The sequence below is a fragment of the Cloeon dipterum genome, chromosome 1 (genome assembly GCF_949628265.1).
Source record: "Cloeon dipterum chromosome 1, ieCloDipt1.1, whole genome shotgun sequence".
In the NCBI taxonomy this organism is placed as follows: domain Eukaryota; kingdom Metazoa; phylum Arthropoda; class Insecta; order Ephemeroptera; family Baetidae; genus Cloeon; species Cloeon dipterum.
In genome coordinates, this window is record NC_088786.1 from 22,129,550 (window position 1) to 22,150,123 (window position 20,574).

General features: G+C 40.4%; 1 protein-coding gene across 1 annotated transcript in view; it reads left to right on the forward strand.

Annotated features, from left to right (window-relative positions):
• The window catches only part of LOC135934117 (uncharacterized), a 35,194-nt gene that overhangs the window by 7,914 nt on the left and 6,706 nt on the right, over nucleotides 1–20,574 (forward strand). Inside the window, exons 3-4 of the mRNA XM_065475652.1 lie at nucleotides 3,640–3,743; nucleotides 14,191–14,307. Of these exons, the coding sequence (XP_065331724.1) occupies nucleotides 3,640–3,743; nucleotides 14,191–14,307 (221 nt within the window). The remainder of the gene's footprint in view (nucleotides 1–3,639; nucleotides 3,744–14,190; nucleotides 14,308–20,574) is intronic.

The following is a 20,574-nucleotide window of genomic DNA, read 5'->3' on the forward strand; positions in this document are numbered from 1 at the left end:
TTAGATAATCAACAGTATTTTTTGTTTTGTAACAGTGGCACCACTCAATAAACTTTTTTTAATGTAAGACAGTTTGGATTTTATAAATCATTTATTTTGGTCGGTATATTACAGTGTTTTTTGTTCCTTGATTTCATCACGTCCACATAGCTTATAGTCAATTTCCCTTTGCAAACAAAAATATTTTCTCTCACTCCCTCTCTGAAATTCCACGTTCACACTGCGTTCTTTAGACAAACGAGAGAACAGTACAGAATCCAAGATTAATAAATCTTTGCCAGATCAGATCAGTCGCAGCTGGTGCAAAACTACTTAAACACATCCGCCTTATCCAAGGATTTCGATTTTCCTATTTATGTTGTTTTGTTTAGTTTCGTTTGCACGCTCAAAAGCATTTATCCACCGAGCTTGGACATAAATAGTAAACAGAATGATCCGCGAGCAAGTCTGCTCCAGAAGCAGACAAACATCGTTGCTTAATAGCAAAAATAGCCCTGCCTGTACTATTCTTGCCGCGATAGTAATATTGATTATGCCATCAAGTTTGTTATTCAAATACACTGTGTCGTTCGTGTCTTCGCCCATTATCCTGACAAAAGAGGGCTGCGCGATTTGATTTCGGCGTTGAGGTCACGTTGTATACCAATTGGCCGCGCTGAACGATTATTGAACACATCAACACGGTGTATATCGCGGAAGTTGTTGCAAAAAAACTCGTGTTGTCACATTCATTTGTTGATCGGTCACGCGAAAAGCGGTGGAAAACTATTTTATCCGAGCAACGATCAGAGGAAATTATTAAACATCTGAAAAATTCAGAAGTGTGTTGAACCTTCACTTAAACCAAAGTTTTCATCGATGGTTCCAAACATAATTCTAAATTCCTATTTACGTTTATCTTTCGTTAATAACAAAAATTAAAAACAATAAGCTATAGTAAAATTATCAAGCATCGGTTGTGAGTATACTAATTGATATAAAAAGTTTAAATAAATACCACGACGTCACTGTCGAGTGCAGTCAGTCGTTTTCGAAGAAAAGTAATTAAGGCAGCATATTATTTGTGTGACCGCTCTGCCACAACAACATTAGTTTGCAGGTATAGTACCCACTGCTAATGTTGCTTCGCAATTAATAGCTGCAAAATGGCTGCAAGTAAAACAACAAAGTAAGCATTCGAAATTTAAAATCCAGCTCACAGCATTTTGAAACTTGAATTTTCCGACGTTAAAATAATAAACCGAATTGAACTAACGCAATTGAACCTTTTGGATACAAAACCTACTTATAAATAGCCATTGTAATTAAGAATTAAAAAACAGAACTAAAATAAAATGTTTAATCCAGTCTGAGGTTTTTATCTACGATTTTCTCTGCTCTTTTAGTTTCTGTCAAATGTTTTAACAAACGTTGCATTAATATAAAAAAATTAAGATATAATCCTACCAAATAAATATAAATAGAAAATTAAAATGACAGTAAATAGTACGAAGTACCATAATTATTGTTTTTTACTCTCACACTAGGTCAATACATTCATGTTATTAAAAAGTCGTAAAAATTTTATAAAACATGTGAGAATGGCTTATAATATATTATTCATCATGAATAGAAATGGAAGCACACGAAATAAACAAAAAAATCAACATCTTTGTAGACAGATAGATATCCGAATATAAATATAGCATTCATGTGAAGCGATAATGAGCTCTGATTTTCTGTCAAAGTGCAAAGGACGTAGTGCCGCATCAATGAGGAAATTGCCTCCGCACAGTCGACGTAATATCAAAAGAAGTTGTACTTTTGTGTACTTATGAGAGTTTGATTGCGAGCATGAAGTGCAGACGCTAGATGGTACGTTAGATGAAACTACGTTAGTGATTACTCGCTAGGAGCAAGAACAATATATTTCTCGCTGCAAATGTGTGTCAAACAGCTGCTGCATTATCGGCTTTCTTCTAGACCAGCGCGGCACTAAAGATTGCGAGCTGCATTTTTGCTGAAAAAGCACTTTTGTCAAGTAGCTCTATTAGAAGTGTTTATTGCCAATCAAAAAGTGTGAATTGACGCACAGAGGATGTGTACTTTGAAACTGTATACTAGACGTACACTAACAATTCATCTCATTAAAAAATGCAGCAGCTGGCATTATAAAAAGTGTGTAGTGCAGGGAATTTTTAACGATCGATCTTTTTTCTGAGTGAGCATACAATCTTCATGTAATGAGCATAATTCATGCATTTTGATGCCTTTTGAAACTTATTCTAAGGCTTAAGTCCTTGGAAAATGCAGATATTTTGTTTGTTTAAGAAAATTTAGTCTCAGCAAGAAAATATTTTTCGAGTCTACATTTCCAGGTTGATTTTAAGCCAAAAAATATGTCTTTCAGTCTGTTATTGGTTTTCCTGAATTTACGAAGAGTCAGTTTGGGTACATATTCTGTCTCTTTATAATTTGTTTACTATCAAAACAATTGTTTTAATTTCTTCCTCAACTGCCCCTCATTAGATTTTTTTAACGAAACCTGTTACAGTATATGATGTTAAAAACTAATGATTTATTCCTAAACAATGAATAACAATTAACAACTTTTTAAATCATCAAATACACATGAATTTCACAGCAAATTATTAATAAAAAAACACTTAAACTACGTACCTAAATTAACTGATAGAGAATCCGTCTAACAAGGTCTATTTTGCTCACAAAAAAGGTTTCCCATAAATCTAAACATTTTTCAAAGATGACTTTTTAAAAATTTATTTTAAAATTTAGTCCTATTAACATTAATTTATCTTACTTGAGGACACCTCTTCCCTCTTAATTATACATAATATAGTGAGATGGAAATGCACACATCAAGATATTTCGAGCAAATGCTGCATGCAACATGCTCTATTCCTTTAAATGACCCCATAAATTCATTTGCTGCACTCGAAGTGGGCTGTGCACCCACTTTCATTATCATAATAAGTATCCACTGCAGCGGTGCAATGAAAGTCACTTAATAATAATCTAATGAAATTTATGACACGCGACATTTTGCTGCTCCACTTTGCCCGGTTTACGGCAGTAAATCGGGGTGCATGAACTATGAAAATCCCGCGGCGTTCTTTCGGTCACTCCGCGCCTAACAATAAGCAAACGCGGCGGCGGCTCAGGGGTGACGTCAGTCCCGCGCGCATACCTGCCCGCAGAATGGATCTCCGTCTGCATTGAGGCACTTCCGTGACCCGATCGTGATTCAGGTCACATGGTTTTCTCGCCCTAAGATAAGGCATGTGCCACGAATTTATTTATAAATGCATGCCACGTCTGGAAAATAAAACCACCTCGACACACGCTCCTTATTCATTTTTTATTATTTTTACCATTTCCCGCAACCGCGCGTTTTCAGTTGCTGTTTGCGACGACGTAATTTCCATGCCTCTCAACTCTGTTTGCCCAAGAGCTTCTTTCCGTTCGATTTTGGCCGTTTCCCATGTTCGCCTGCAGATATCAAATTATACACTTTGCAGCGACGCGCTGCTTGTTTTCCAAGCACCCTGCGCTCGCTTCGACAAACATAAGAGTCCCTCTCCCGATATCCGCCATTGAATGATTCGACGCTAATTGGATTGCATGACTATTCTGTTTCAGAAATGGAAGTGGTGCCATATGGAAAAAATTTTCGCTTGGTTCCAGAAGACGAGCTGCCTGAACTCTTGGACTATTTGTCTCAACATTTGCCGCAATCGCTGAAAGTGAGTACAGCTCCCTGCAACTCAATAATCTTGATCAGCCAAAAAAACAGCAAAAGACATTTTCCTGATTATTGACGTGCAAGTAGTCACTCGAGACTAGGACAAAGCTGAGTTAGCTGCGTGTGATAGGGTCGTTATTATAACGTGGAACTGGCAGCAATTGGGACGTAGATGATTCATCGATATTGAATGCAATATTGATACATCAAATTATGTTTTTTCTGCTTTGGTCTGTTAAAATATTTTAAAATTTTAAGTGGGAAATCAGTTAATATTTCTTCTAACCAAGGGACGACGATGTGAATTTGAGCGATAGAGTTTTGCCCTCAGAAGCTGACGCATAAAGCACGATTTTTTTAATTCTTTGAATGTTTTAAAATTTGATTTGAAGCTCAAAATGGAAATTATTCACAAACAACTCGCACAGTCCCCCCTTTCAAGAATTCACTGCAGGATTTCGTAAATTCCCTGCATGCAAACAACAATGTAATCTAAATCTTAAAAAGGGAAATCTGTGGTCATATACAAGGCAATTTGAGATCTATCTTTTGTGATTTCAAAAGCCAAAAGAAACAATAATACTTAAGTTACTAAACTTCTCAGTTCTTTCGGAAATGAAGGAGGACCTATAGCTCATAAAATGCAAAAACTGCGGACAAGTTTCATAATAGAGCTTTGCGTCAAGTCGGCTGCGCTCCATTGTTGATTGCCCTGGCGATTAGCCTCGCTGAAAATTGGGCACTGCAGCAGTGGTGCGGGGTTAATTTCACTTTCGTACATATGTGTGCAAGAAGCGAGCGAGAGAGGCTGGCGTGACGCGGCCCAGTTTTCGCTCGCTTTCGTGCAGACAAATGCGATAAAAGGCTGCGGAGAGAGCACCTTAATGGTGTTTGTCGCACAATGGCCGGAAGGGGTAAGGTGGCTACTCGCTTGGAAGGTTTGCCCCACCGGCTGGTCAAAAACACTTCTGTTTAATAGGGCACAGAGGAAGAGACAATGTGTACTATTATAGCTTGTCTGGTTGGTCAGCAGATTGACCCTCGCTCTCATTGGCTTTGGTTTGATGCATTATTTATTGTTCTTGTTTTAATCTTTGTTCTGAAAACATCAATAAACGCCCAAGAGCTGTTAAGAAAGGTTAAGTATGTCAGCTATATTGAAACTCTATCAAATTTCACAAATAACGGCAATCAATTCCATTTTTTTTCTCTTTCATCAGTGGTTGCTGCTTTTACAATTAAGAGATGATAAATTATTTACATTCCTCGTGAAAAACGGCTAAAAGATTGCCTTATCCAATACAATTTGATGCCGTTGAACATTTTATCTCTTGAACTAGTGAAATGTAGGTCACTTATCGAGTTGCGTCTTCGGTTTCTGGAAGCTGTAAGGATAAAGCTACTTAAAAAACTCCCAGCAAAGTGCCTGGCAAGGAAAAATTTAGTAGGGCACGTCTACAAAGAATTATACCCCTGAAGCACAAGTGATCACCCAAATTCTCTGAGCAACCAATCAATAATGGCGGAATCATTCTTGTCAGCTACTCTAAATAATCCTGGGAGAGAGGCTCTTGAGCGATAGAAATTTGTGGCGAATCTGCAAATTCGACACTTCCTGAGCCCTCGGCGGAGCGACGCTTTTCAAGGGCAAGGCAAACAAAAAGCTCAGCCTCTGCCTTGCGTTGTGGTATCTGCCTTTGCCGCGATCGCGATGCCGTCCCCACGATCACGTGCCTGCGCAGCGTCTTGCCGATTTCAATTTCAAGCGTTCCGCAGCACACGTGAGGCGTTTTTAAAACCCCCGTTTCGGCCAAGGCCGCCTTGGAAGGACGTCGATGCAGCAGTGTTCCGCATTGGAGTCGAAGCCTGAGTTCGAAGGCTGTGGCTGGCGGACTGGCGTGTTTATGTTCTCGGCTAAGCTCGCTCTCTGGCAGACTAAAAGGTCGCACTCACACATTTTGTGCCCCGAACCAACCAAAGCTCTCGTGTGCCGCACTGTCATGCAGATAACCACTGCTGTTTATTTCCATCGGTGCACGCTTTTTGCTGACCGATTAATGGCGATGCTGGAAAATGTGGTGCGAGGAATGCCATTATTTTGCGTCCGCTATGAGTGCCGCTACAAGTGCGGGCAATTCATCTCCCGCTATTCTGCCTGTGACATATCTCTGGCGAGTCAGTTTTTGCCACAGTTGCTTTTTAGAAGGGTTACGGCCGCAATGGAAAGAAAAATAAATTGCAGCAGAAGTTTAATGTGCATTTTATTAGTCTCAATTAAATTTTCACACCACAGATGAATTTTTGATGATTTTATTAAAAATAAATGCGTAATTTAGAAAGGGGAGAACATATAGAGGCGAAGATTCCCTTGACGTTTTCTCGTTTTTGCTTTCATAAGTGACAAGTATGTCTCATGAACATGTGACTGCTGTCAAAGACGGTTTCTCGTTACAATCTGCATTTGCATTAGAAATGAAAAACCAAAGCAAGTATTTGTAGGCTTTTTAATGAATTTTCGTCGGACTAGATGGGGATTTTAGTAGATCAAATCTTTTCCAATTTCTGAAGATGGCAACTTATAACAAATCGGGAAATTCTCATTAAAATATAAGTGTCTTAAACTTTACTTGAACAGGCTACTTTTAGTTAAAACTATCTAAACCCGACTTTTTTGATCAACTTAATCACAACAATGCGTTAAAAAAGGTACTATTGCTTCCTCCACAGGCTGCCAAATTTTTTTTGCTTTAATTCAGCCTTCAAATTAACATTAAATATTTTTTGTCCTTCGAGATGCTTAAAAACAAGTTGATTCTAGTGAAGAAATGAGGAAATAAATGCATGTTTCAAATGATAGCTGAAAATTTGTGTCTATGGTTGTAAAATTATCCCAAAACACATAAAAATAGACTTTTTATCTGCTCATAACGGCTACTTGATCAAAGATTTTAAAATTTTGGTCCAAAAATAAACTAAAAAGTTACACTGTTCGCCGGAAAAATGCAACTATAATTCAAAATTCAAATGAATTCACACCTTTCATTAAACACTATGTTGAGCGGTGGTATTTTTAAAATATTTCTTCGGACAACACCACACAAAGGAATAAAATAGCCTCAAGACTTGTGTTGTTAATAGCACAACATGATGCTGCTTAATGCTTCTAATCATTAATCAATATTAATATCAACTTTCGGTGCCATTCCGAAATATCATCCTGCTGACACATTTCAATTTTCCATTTCACCGAGCTATGATGGCGTGTCTGCCAACAAATAGCTAAAACATAGTCGTTAAATTTTGACAACCAGTTCGCCAGCAACGTCACGCGGGTTGCATACTCGCGGAATGGGCAGGCGCCATTACTTTCGCCAGTAAATTTCGCCGATTATCCATCCAGCTCGCGTGGAGCGTGACATTTTACAAGACGCCATTGCAGGGCGCATGTTCAATAAAATTTAAAACAAGAGCCTTGATAACACTTAACCGTTCCGCCGGCAGACACAATAAATTTGCTGCGCTACGGCCTAAATAAAAAAGCACTGCTGGCACCGTGTGGAACTTTCGCTACCGCGACAGTAACTTTCGGCGCATTTTCATGCGAAAAACTCATTTCGCTCGTGCGTTAGTCAGGAAAGTGGCGGTTGTGAAAAAGTAGCTGAGGCGAAGGGCTGTGCACTCGCCGGCCGCAGAGATTGTTCGGCCAGCCACTGCAGAGTGCACTCACGAGGAAAGACGCTCGCTCGTCTTGCTAAATTTAGACCATGCACTCACGCGAACGACCTTTCGCGAGGCTTTACACAATTAAAGACGCTGCAAATTAGCGGCCCAGCAACTGGTGCAAACATGCATGTACGCACAGAGTATAAAAAGCGGCGGCTGTTAGCACGCCCAGGGCTTCCTTTTCGTACACACCGTGTCGCCGCGAATCAAGTTCGCCTCCAGCGTCAAAACGTGACGTGTTTGTTTCAATCCCTTCAGCTTGTCTAGAAACGTTATTTTTATGACAAAACTACCCAAGATCCAAAGGAACCTTCAAAGTGGCTTATCGGAACGTATCATGGAAAAAATAAAAAACATGCAAGACAGCCAGAAAAAAAATTAAATCTATGACGGTGCGCGAGAAAAATTTTGGCAATTTTTAACATTTCTTTAAATGAAAAGCAAGAGGAGAAAATTAAATCGTTGCAAAAGTACTTGAAATTTTTAAATTGAGATTTTGAGACAATCGACTCTTTTTTCTGTGTGTCTAATCTGATTTGATGAACACAAACCACGCAATTATAAGACTTTTGAGCCACATCTACATCGTCTAAAACCGTCGTAGATGTCCATGCGCATTTTAAATCCGCCCAAAAAATTCAAGTTGCTTTTGAGGTCTTAAAACACAAATAAAGAACACGGAAATGGTCTACAATGTCAATTTAAATTCGATATTAAATCATATTAGCCTAGTGTTCAATGCCAAATCCACGAATATTAGGCTTCAATTCAAAATTTAATTGTTCTGTGTGCTTTTCAGTTGGTTTTCTAATCCAGAACAGATGGTCAAGCCAAGTCTGATTCATCGAGAAACCAGCCTTAAATTCCGAACCCTAGGACATTATCTTTTTTCTAAAAATTTGCTTTTCAAGCATACTGAATTTATAGTGTCAGTTTCAATGAACTCTTGAGTTCAATCAAACCGTAAAAGCTTTCATTTATTTTTGTGAGGAAGGTTTCCAATGGCCGCTGACTCCCCTTGGCACGAAAGGATTAAGTGAGGCTATAAATCAGCCCTCGATGATGTATGTGCAAATTGAGGGGCATTATTCAGCTTACTCTCATTCAATCTTCGCGCCGCACCTGCAGCAACAATTCGCAGTGCGGCGACAGCGGCTCGGCAAAAAGAAAGAAAGCCCCGAGCATCGTGAAAATGGCAATCTGAACAACTGCTGCACTTTCCTGTTGCCGCCGCTCGTGACAACACACGAACGGCGGCGCTGTGAGGGAGCGGCGGGGGGCGCGTGATAAATTATTCTCTCGCAAATGTCACCGCAAATGCGAGCGGCCTTGGCTCCCCGATAAACAAAAGGGATGAATGGGCTCGCGGGGGCGGAGCTCTCTGTTAAGCCTTTGTGGATGCTGCTTTTTGCCTTCGGTGCGTGCCCCAAAAGATGGTTTTTAACTGCACCCCTGGGTGTTAAATATGCTCTAAATTTTACTTGCTTTGACATCCTCTAGAATGAATTAATGTAAGAAACGTAGAAAGAAAATAATTTAATCGCACAAAAGCCTTTGATAACTGTAAAGCACAGAGTTTTCTTTTAAATAGCATTCGTTTGCACTGTAAATATAATCGAAACGACTCAGTATTTTTGATAGCTTAAGAATAAATAAAATAATGGGATAATAACATTTTCAAAACAGTAAAAAACATTGATTTACTCGCATTGTTGAGCGCATGCTTTGCGTGCACATTGCAATGTGTTAATTCGAACGATGTTTGAGGGTCGAGTGCGGGTTGATTTGCACCTAAATTTGGCTCTCTTGCATGGCTATGACGCTATTCTATTCGGATTTGGGAGACATTATTCCAGCAGTCGTCCGACACGCTACTTGTTAGTTTGCACCTTTCCAACGTGCGTGAAATAATATCACGGGACGAATGTCTAGTGTTTCAATAAAAACCCTGGTGCGGTGGACACGAGCAGGTCCTTTTCTAGACTGGGCTCTGTCCAATGTGGTCCGTGCGCCTATGTTATTCGTTCGCAATATTATTGGGTTTTCGCGAGTTGTTCGCTATCAGAGAGTCGCCCATCTCGAAGAAAAAAATTGATTTTATCTCTTTGTCTCCCTCAATTAGCACGACGAATTTTCTGTTCCATTTAATAATTTTCCACTGCCAAATCCCTCAATTTCACAGATTTTCTTGAATATTGCGGGAGCCAAGTATACACTCTTCTTTCTCACTGCCGTCTGCGAGCTCCATTTGGGACTGTTTCTGTTCAAATATGTATCACCAGACACAAGAAATGTGAAGACGACTTTTATTTTCCCCATGGGAATTGTTGGCGTGTCTTAGTAAGCTCAATACGTTATTGGCCGTGCTGGGCGGGCGGAGCGCCGCACACGAGCAGACGCTTCCTTATAAACAACGCTAGGCCAAATAGAACTAGACAGCCGAGTTCTGCGGGGCAATCAAAAGTGACTCTCGCTTTTCAGCGAGCCGATTTTTCGTCGCGACACAAGCTGGGCGTTCGACGAGTAGTGTCGTCTGTATACGAGTTTGATGTGATATGTGATGCTGAAGATCAGGCGGTCGATCTTGTCCTTTAACAAAACGAATCGAGTCGTGTCGAAAATGTTCTTGTAAAATATCAACAGCGGCTGTCAAGAAATGGATTCATCGGTGCGGGATGAGACCTGTTCACGCAAAAAATTTAAAATGGAAAGTTGCTTAGCAGTTTTCAAAATCATGTTAACCCATGTTAACTACTTTTGCATATATAAATGAGGATGAAATATGATGGAACAGTTTGATGAAACCTCAATTCACAATTTGAAGCAGGAGAGATTAGAGAGGAGAACGAGAAAAGCCCGCAGCCTATGGCTAAATTGAGGCACATTTCTTGGATAAGCCTTTGCTGTCCGCATAGCTTACAAGAGGGCGCGGATGATCAAATCTGCCTCTAATCACTTCTTTTTTTTATTCAGAAATTTCATTTAATCTCTTGATTTTTTAAGTTTGAATTTTCTGATCACTGCAGCTTTTGCTACCCTCAGAACCAAGATTACGTATCACTCGGTCAAGGAATGTAGCAAGTTTGCGGATGAAAAAGATTTCTTTTAGTTTCGCATGCGAGAATGGTCTTTGTGCACCTGTCCTGCTTTCATACATACTAAAAGTTGCTGTTTTGTACACTCTGCAAATTGCATGTTTACATAGCCAGAGGACATGGAGTTAAGCCTTTATATTTTATTCATTCCAAACTTGGCTTAGCACACATATGTCCGAGACCTGGAGAGTCTTGTTCTTGTTTTCTCAATTACTATAGAGGCCGCAGTGGATTTCGCTGCCGGGGTATGATGTGATAGGGCTCTGCTTTCCGCATCAAAAATACACTTTCTGCTCGTTGCTGCTGCAATTTTTTCCCTTTGCACTTATCACAGCTGGTGATTTATTTGAAGAAAGAGTCCGCTGGGCACGCGTTGTTGTTATTGCGATAAAAAGGGGCAGTAAACGTTCCATGCAACGTTTACCAAATGCGCCATCTGCAGTTATTTCTTACTCCGTGTGACGTGCATTAATATGTTCGCTATGTTTTGTCCCGGAATATTTCCATGAAGAGAGCGTGATGAGATTGCACGAGCGCCCAACACAGCTTTATTTGAGCGCTAAGCATTTCCTCTTGAATTCCAGAATTATAATATTTATGATCAAGTGTTTTAGATGAAACCTCATCTTGATAAAAAATTCCTATCATAATTGTAAAGTCCCTCGCGGTTAATCTGTTAAGAAACTTAAAGAGGAATTTGTATCCGAATAAATTATGGCATTAAATTTTTATGTCTCAAAATCTGTGGATTTGGTTATTTATTTGGGTCAAAAAGCACTTTACTTCAATGAATTCTTCAACTGCCTAACAACAAAATACCATAAATAGCAACAAAAGAAGTCGCAATTCGCATTAGTTATTTCCATTAAGACGTCCCTCTCTTATTTAAATTAAGCGCGGGGTTAGCATTTCCGATTAAATGTACACTAAACATTGATCTACTTGAATATTCAAACCTATCCTGGTCGTGCAGGTGTGAAAGTGTTGGAGAATACTGAAATGTCAGAGGTCGCGGCAAGCGATTCTGGCTCCCTTTCCAGCCGCAACGCCCCCGCTTGCAGTGCAAAACTGGAGCGCCACTGCAATTTGCGCTTCTCCATTCATTATTGCTGTGGCCTGAGCTTAAAAACGATGCCAGAAGCACGCGGACAAGGACGTACATTTCCTTCTTCCACGCCACATTTTTAAGTTTTTCAATTATTGCGATTGATTAAGTCAAATACTTGGCAAATTCCCATGCCCAAGAGGGGAGAGCGGGGCACAAAGCAGTTGGTTCCGGGCGCTCTTTTACGTTTTTGTGAGAGGCTTGGGAGAGAACACAATTTTCATCGAAACGAGACTGCAGCCTCTTTTGCATACAAACAAGTGGTGTGCGCAGACGACAATTTTTCTCCACCATTATTTGGAGAGTGCGTGTAGACGGAGCTGGGGGAACAAGTTAGCAAGAAGGGAAACTGCGTTGCCCTAAATGGTGGAATATTAAATTGGGTTGCCTCTACGCTACAGGTACGCAAGCCGAAAGTTGGACTGGTTCAATCTCTGTGCCCCTTTCGAGCATTCATGAAATTCTAAACCATATTCAAATGCGGTTCATGCGTAATTTATTATTCTCTGCTCCAATTCCATGGATTTAGTTTTGTTTTATTCGAAATGAATTTAAAATTGCAACATTAAAAGCTTTGTTCCAACATTTATATAAATATTAAACTGATAAGCATCATGTACCCGGCGTAAAAATTAAATATTTCAGATATTGATTTACAAATCTTGCTGCAAAGTGAGAATAAAGAGCACGAAATTTTTATTTTTATTGCTTTATATTTGTTTTTTTGGTGTGGAACGGCGCCATCGTAAAACTAAATGTGTAATTGGAGCATTTGAGAAGAGCCCAGCACTCGTATAATTAGCAAGGTCGCAAAATGCGGACCAGCCCTTTATGCCCAGCTGACCTATATTTAAGCGCTCTTAGCTAATTCGTCGAGATGAAAAATTAATTCGCGTGTAATATGCGCTCTAAATGTTTGAAGCAGCGCACGAATAGAGAACCCGCGGTGAAATGCACCAGCATTTTCACTATTTGTTCATGGCAGAATGGCTGTACTGCTGGAAAAGCGACCGATTGAGTTGTAATATCCTTTGTCGAGAGACCAGCACTACGCTCGCAGAGTTTTTGCTTCCGACACTGCAGCACTCGATATATTTTTCCGATTCCATGCTTCCTTCCTTTATTTTGCTCTGCTGGAGCAGCGGTCCATTCCGATAAGGCCGGCGTAATTGAGACTCGTAATTTCAGTCCGAATGTTGCAGCGAGAAAAAAATCTGCATTACAGCGAAAAAAAGCACAAAATAATGTGTGCAGTTCATCATGCTAATGTGAACACGAAACAATTGAAATGTGCGAGTACGATTTTGTTTAACCACTTTACACAAGACTTGAAAGTTTTACTCATTCGTTGAGTGGTCAATATCAGCATATATTTAATTAAATCTTAATAAACAATGCCATTTGTTCCACATCAAAAGAAGCAATTTTGTTATATGAAAACACGAATTCTTAAACAAAAGCAAAACATGTATTCCCTTTCGTACAAAGAGAATAGAGCAATAAAAACATTCATTCATTCTGACAGATATGCGGCAATGTGCCTGCTCAAAGCACGGTCTAGCTAGATCATCAAAAAGCAGCGCGCGGAAAGAATTCGCAGGCAGCAATTTTTCAATAACGAGCGCTCAGAAAAGGGCGAAAGAAAAAATAAGAGGAGACCGCCTGTCGGAGCCGGAGAAGCATTATTAATATCACGCAGCCGATCTGGGCTGCCATTTACCCATTTACGAGGTAATTCGCTCCTTTTTATGCATTGTGTGCCAGACCTGCTTGTTATTGAGGCTAAGTCACTGCGCGTGGAAAAGCAGGTGTGCACAGAGAGAGAGAGAGAGAGAGAGAGAGAGAGAGAGAGAGAGAGAGAGAGAGAGAGGATGTCTCGCGTCGCCTTCAAGCAGCCCACACAGCACGCACCTCGGAAAAGTTATAATCAGAAAAAAGGCAACTTTTTGATTGATGCACCGTCGAATCTAATTGGAGGGCGACACGCAACTAGCAGTCTATAAATACGTCCTCGAAAATGTCAACGCTCTGAAAACGGATTAATTGCCGTTGATGTTATGGCATGTATAATACTGTCAATATTGGACTTACAATACCCTGCATCCTAAGTTGCGTAAGTGAATGAGTTTGCAAGCATTGATTCTCGGAATGTTCACTATCAACTTGCGCCGTACTTGAGTTTCATAATTAAAGCAAACAAATGACGCCATCGGTAATGATGAAATTTTATCCGTTTTCTTTCGAGGAATAACAACGTTTTATTGCACCTAGAAACAAAATCCTTTGCATATTTAAAAGGATATAATTATAATTGTAACTTAATAGCCCACATAATTTTGCATTGAGTTATTGAAAAGTCTGAAATAAAGTTTATCTTTTAATCCTCTTTATGCGCGTTTTAAACTCATTTATGCTAACTGTTGTGACCATTAAACATCCCAAAGGTGAAATAATTGTAACACAACATTTTCCTTTCCAGCAGAACACCGTTTCATTACTAATTAGACCTTTCATTTTGCTTGCAGTTTCAACAGACATTGAAAACGTTTTTGACCGATCGTGTCTGGGATTTTCATTTCTACGTGACTAAAGACTGGCCGCAGGACCCGGTGGTTCTTCATTTCCCTGGAATCACCCACCCGGTGAGTAAAACAAAAGACCCGCAATTGGTGCGTGCAAACGATCGCGACAATTAACACCGAACACAAACACGCGCGCGATCTGGCGCGAGCGGGGCGGGAAATTCCATTCTCCATCATCGCGTTCTGGAAGTTAATTAAGATGTCGCCGCACGATAAGCAATTATGAGCCATACACCGGAGCTCTCATTGGAAACTAATGAAACAAAGTACGCCCCATTTCGCCCGCCTGGGTGGGGTCGTGCCCAAATTTAGCATCAAGCCCCGCACGTGCTATTTTCTCAAATCATTTTCGCAGGCCGGTGTCGATAACGAATATTTATAGCCCATTTTTAGGTCATCCAGCTTCAGATTAATCTCGCTGAGAGCGATACCTTTACTCGATGGGCAAGATCAGTTTTCTTAGTGGGGTGGAAATTCGGTACCATCCCCTTAAAACAAAATTATCTGGTTCGAATCAGTTTTTCCTTGTTATTTACCCAGAAGCTGGTGGGACTGAAATAATCTTTTTCATGTGAAGTTAGACAGTGCTTGACGGGAGCCTATGTTTATCCGAGTTTTATTTTTCAATATTTTCTGCTTCCTTCCCGGCGGCTGACTGAGGCTGGCGGAATATTTTAACATCAAACTTCTTAATGAGCCATACGCAAACTTTGAGGAAATTTCGATTCACAAAGGTTGATTAATAATTTGGTATTAGAAAGTTTCCTCCCCTGCCAAAAAGAGGCACCGGCGAATTTCGCCAAGTATTTATCCTGGCACATCAGGCGGCGGCGGCAGCGCCTTTTGTAACTGTGTCAGTGCCTGCTGCTGGAATTATGCTCCAGCAGGCGCTGAATGAACACGGTGATGTGTAGTACGAGAGAAAGGGTGCCCACTCACTTGGGGGGAACCACACCCTTGTGTTGAATGGGGCGCGTGGAACTCTATTAAATCAGCCTCAAATTCACGCCAACCATTCCTTGCTCGATCGGTCGCCCCTTGCAAGTGTAGTCTATCGTGCATGTAATCGCCGATTTGTACAACTCAATTAGGTCGTGGCTTTTGAATCAATTTGAGTGTTAGAATTTAATTACAAGTTGACTCAGATTGAGGCTGTTTGGTAATTGCTCCTGATTGTGAGTGCCTCAGAAACTAATTCATAATTATTCGAAATAATTTATATTTTTGTGACTAATTTCAATTTTTCATCGCAACTTTTAATTTTGCTGCAGCCGTCTCCGCCATGGAGTAGAGAAATTTGCAATTAATTGCTATCCTCCACCCGAGGCGCATTGCAAAAAGGCGGTTTGTTTTGGCGGCGAGGCGGCTGTCGTCTCTCTCTCTCTCTCTCTCTCTCTCTCTCTCTCTCTCTCTCTCTCTTTCTCACCCACCAGCCAGCGGCATGTGTGTGTGTGTGTGTGTGTGTGTGTGTGTGTGTGTATGTGCATCCTCAGCCGGTTACATATCGAGCGAAAATGAGACGGCCCGCCACCGTGGCACTAGCGGGGGTGAATTTTCGGGGGATTGAGGGGGGACGAGCCAGACGACCACGTGACTGCTCGCTGCAGCGGCACTGGCAAGTACGTACGCAACATCCGTTCCCAGCTATCGATCGGCCGCCGACGGCCTGTGCACGGGGGCGCTCCGTGGCCCGCCCGCCCTCTCTTCCGCCCTCCGACCGGCGTGTATGCAGCCGGCCCGCGCGCCGATCGATGCAATTTTGCAGCCGTCAGCCCGCCCCGTTTGAATTTGTGCGCCGCGCCCTCAAATGGGGTGCGCGGCACCGGACCTACCTGTGCCGGCTGTTTGCCCACCCGCTGATCCGAGTCGCTGCCGGCCAGGTGCCGCTCGATGCACTCGGAAAATGCAGCTCACTTTCCAACGATTTGCTTTGCTGGAATAAGCGCACAACTTGAGCTGTCACTAGAACCATGATGTATGAAACAGTCAATTGAAACAGTATTATGTTTCAAAGATGAGCTTTTTTAAAGAAAGTATAGAAGAACAAACGGATAAACAAAAAGACAAGTGTATTTTCGCATTGAGAAGTATGAGGGTAATCCATCAAAAAGAAACTCTCGCACCAGATCAAATGAGTGGTTTTCAAATCGCACAGCATGCAAAAGAAAACAACCACTCTTTTGACTGGGAAATGGCTCGATGTTTAAAATACTTTGAAATATCCAAAATAGACTTACAATTGAAATGATAGGTTCTTTAGCCATCCACTGCATTGGAAATCATTAGCCGTCCCAGTGTCCAGATCCAGTCCAGATCACCATGTTATTTGAAAGGCCTTTTTTAAATGTTAAGAAAGAGTAAATTGCTAAAATGGTCATTTTGCTATCACAAAGCGAGTTTTTGCCATGAATTTCTGTTAATTTTTCCCATGTATTTATTCTTTTAAAAAATATTTAAATTTTCCCTTTGAAAATTTATTTTTGGATTCTGTGTTATTTTCCATGTTTGGATTTTTTACTATTGCTTGAAATAGGCTGCAGTTCACATCCGAAACAAGTAGGCAAAAAATAAATTGATTATTTTCAACGAGGAAAGTCCGGTTTTTTAATGTTCAAGTTGGCTTGTCAGAATTTTGTATAATTTGCTGCCCTTATGACCCTCGATATGCTGCTATGAGTTGAATCGATTTTTAGCAGGACACTATTTGATAATATTTTTTTAATAATAATTAGGATTCTAAGTTTGAGCAACAATATTTTATATCATTTTTTCTATTTGTTTTTACGACACTCAAAAACGAAGCTGTTTCAGGCTACGTGCTTTTTCACATTGTAAAGCCGTTATTGACTCAACCTTTTGTTTTTCATACATGAAAATAGCAACCAGAATGCGGAGCGTTTTAAAAAGCAACTATTATATTAATTATAACGAGAGTGCAGAGGAGGAACTACTTGAGCTTTGAGCTCTGCTAAAAATTTGAATAAATCTGTTATTTCATATTTCTGTGTTCAAAGAACATGTTGAGAGGTGACACCTTTCAAAATAATGAAGGGGATCGCAAGGCAAAAACAGAAAAAGCACTAATCTGCGCTGAAAAAACAAAATATTAAGAATATAGACACTCTTTGTCTCTTGAAAAATATTTTTCCCGTCGATTTTCCGAGCAAGGCGTTGTGGCTCGTTCGTGAATTGTAGAGAAGACATTTTAGCCCTTTTAGTAAAGAGAAAAAAGACTTTCAAGAAAATTTTCATCTTTTATCCTGATGTGACCCGCACATTGCGGGCTGAATGAGGATGCGGAGTGGCGACTTTGAGATGAAAAGAACATGGTGGGAAAAGTGAAGCCGTGCGTGAACTATCGTGTTTGCAACGCACCACACATATAATTCAAATATTCTTGAGACTTGTCAGAGAGTTTCGTCAGTTTGATATTTTTATTTAGATTTTAAAAGAATGGTAAATTTTGACGATAGTGGGAAAACTCTTTTTTAAATTAAAATCAATGAATTAATGATGACCTAAAAAAGAGTAAAAATAATTAAGAGTTTTGCACTGTGCTGCAAAACGCTGTTAACATTTTGGGAAGGTTAAAAATATTCATCGAGTTTCTCCCCATTACGCCTTACAATTAGTATTATTGTGGAATTTTGTTTAAAAAAATATGTTTAACGAGCCTATTAATTATTAATCAGGTTGAATATTTAATTACCTCTGCACTCGAATCAGGTAAATCACGTGAGGGTAAAATCGTTAAAACAAAAATATTTACCATGGCCACCGTAATTGCGAACAAACGATGATTATGAAAGCGGTCATCTGTAACGTCGTCACTGTTCAGGGTGGCAAAGATTAGAATTTATACCCGTGATTGTTTATACCTGCATGTTTGATTTTTATTATTGCTCTCTATGTTTATTATTGAATATTGGCACGGCAAGAGACCAACAACATTCGGTGCATCAGAAGTGTCATACCCTGATCTTAAACCTATGCTTTAACATTCATAGTGTTTCTATGTTCAGTGCTTCAACACTGACGGGGTGACCAATTCATGAAATTCAACCCGTAGTCTGATTTTCAGATTCTTTTTTAACAAAGAAATTATTTATTAGCGTTGGCCTTTAAGGGGAAACTTCTAAATCATAATTAGGTTTTATAATGAATGAGTATATTACTCTCTAGATGCTATGAAATATGTGATATAAATTGGCCATCGTTTTACTCTCTTCTCGTTGAAATCGATACAGAGATTGCCTGGAAAATGACTAAAGAAAAAGACACGGATTTAAAAATGGTAATAACCTGACAGAAACCCCGCGTACTCGCTAAGTGCACAAAAGAGGTAAGTCGAGGAGGCTCTTGCGAAGCGAAAGGCGCTTAGCTAGAACGCATGAGGGAAATTTGCTCATTATACAGAGATGATCCACTGCCTTTCTTTGCTGTTCAAAGAGACGCTATGTAGGAAGACGCCAGCCTCTCGTTATCGAGTGATTTTTGCTCACACTCGGGTGGCGCATCATCGTTTTGAGTGGTGCACCCAGCACTGCGAGTGATGACCGTTGTCGCGTCTCTTCAGTAGAGTGTGCCGGCCCGAATCGAAATTAGGTCAACTTTGACGCAACACGGGCACAATGGGTACGTCAGCTGGAATGTAACCCGCAAGATTTGAAGTTCACGCTTATTTATAGCCGTGGCAGCGAGCGTGCGTCTCACGGAAATAGACAAACAAGCCATTGCGGCTGGCTTGTGCCGAGAGATGCAAACATTAAATACACTCTCGTGTGTGGCAGAGTGGAGCTTCAGCTTGGGCCGCAAAGAGAGGTTCTCAACCTCAAGTCTGGCCGCGCAGACAAATTTGAGCACGCCCGATTTGGACCGCTGAAAGGGATCGTTCAATACGCAACTGGGGCGAGGTGGACTCACGGAAGATGGGCTTGATATAAATGCTTTAATTAAATTAGAGGCTGATATTTATTTCTGGTATGCTCCTCAGCATTTTCTCTCTTTGGTATTTTGTAATTAAGAATTTTTAAAAAGTAGCGAGAGCTCTTGGTATCTGAATTAAATTTAAACATTTTAGTGAAGTTTATGCTTCCTTTACTTGAAAAGAAAATCACATATTTATGACAGGAAAAAGTTACCACCAAGATTTTATTTCGTTAAAAAATCCCAACTTGTATGAAAAATTGAAAATATCTTTTAAAAACTTGAAAAGGCTTCATTCCTTTCATGGAGCCACAATCAAATTGATTAGCTTTATTTTCCACAGCCAAAAGTGCCTATAATCAACTGGTACTGAGGGCTGGATACATTTTAGTTGTTCTCTGCAGCCACAAAAACGCACTCTCCCCGTTGTGGAGCGAGCCATCGCGGAAATTAATTTCCAACGAGTTGTCGGCATCCAGAGGATTTATCTCGTGCTCTCCAACACACATGTAGAAAGGCAGTGAAATGGAAAGGGCTGTGTGTGTGAAGCACAATTCCGGCAGCAGACAATTCCGAGATCATGCACAGCTGCCGGCAAGCCGGCCTCTGCGGCAAAGTCGCAAACGCGTGCCAATTTCAGCATGCAAAGTCTCCTGCCCTCTTACTTACAAACACCACGTCGTCGTCGAGGGTAACTTTACGAACGGGCGTGTGCGAGAGTGCAGAACACAAGGCCTTGAGCGAGCGAGCGACACGACTCTCTGTGGGTAGCAAGCACGCTGACCCATTTAGCAGCGGCGGGAGAGGGTTATTAGATTTGCGCGGTGCGAGAGCAGGCAAATTAGTTGGCGAAACAGGTGTGTCATTAGGCACGCTCGGAATTTACGTGTTTATTTTTAATGACGAGTCTGCTGCGAGAGATGAAACGCTTAATTCTTGCTGCTAATCTTTCTTGGTTTTAATTGGTAATTCGACGGCGCTTTTGAAAAAGCGGTGTTTCTTTGGTTTGTTTTAATATGGAAAAGTAAAATTAGATTTTATTAGTAGGTTTTAAATACCGTTATTATAAAGGTGTGGGGATGAATGGGAAATCCCTTAAATCGTAGATTTCCCAGATTTATTTGTTGTCTCGTGATTTAGAATGTAAAATATACAAAGGACTAAATTATTCATGTCAAAATATATTTGGAATAGATTGCGGCATATTTCTAGCCATTTGAAATAATGCATCACACATAATTACACATTAAAATAAACCAACAATTAGATATAGTCAAGAACATATAGTTAACAGCAAGCATAAATGATTAAATTTAAAGTACTAAAACAAGCTTGCCCTGATATACGGGTCAGGGTGAACACTAAAGAGAATATTTTGATTACTATAAATCTCTTGTGTGT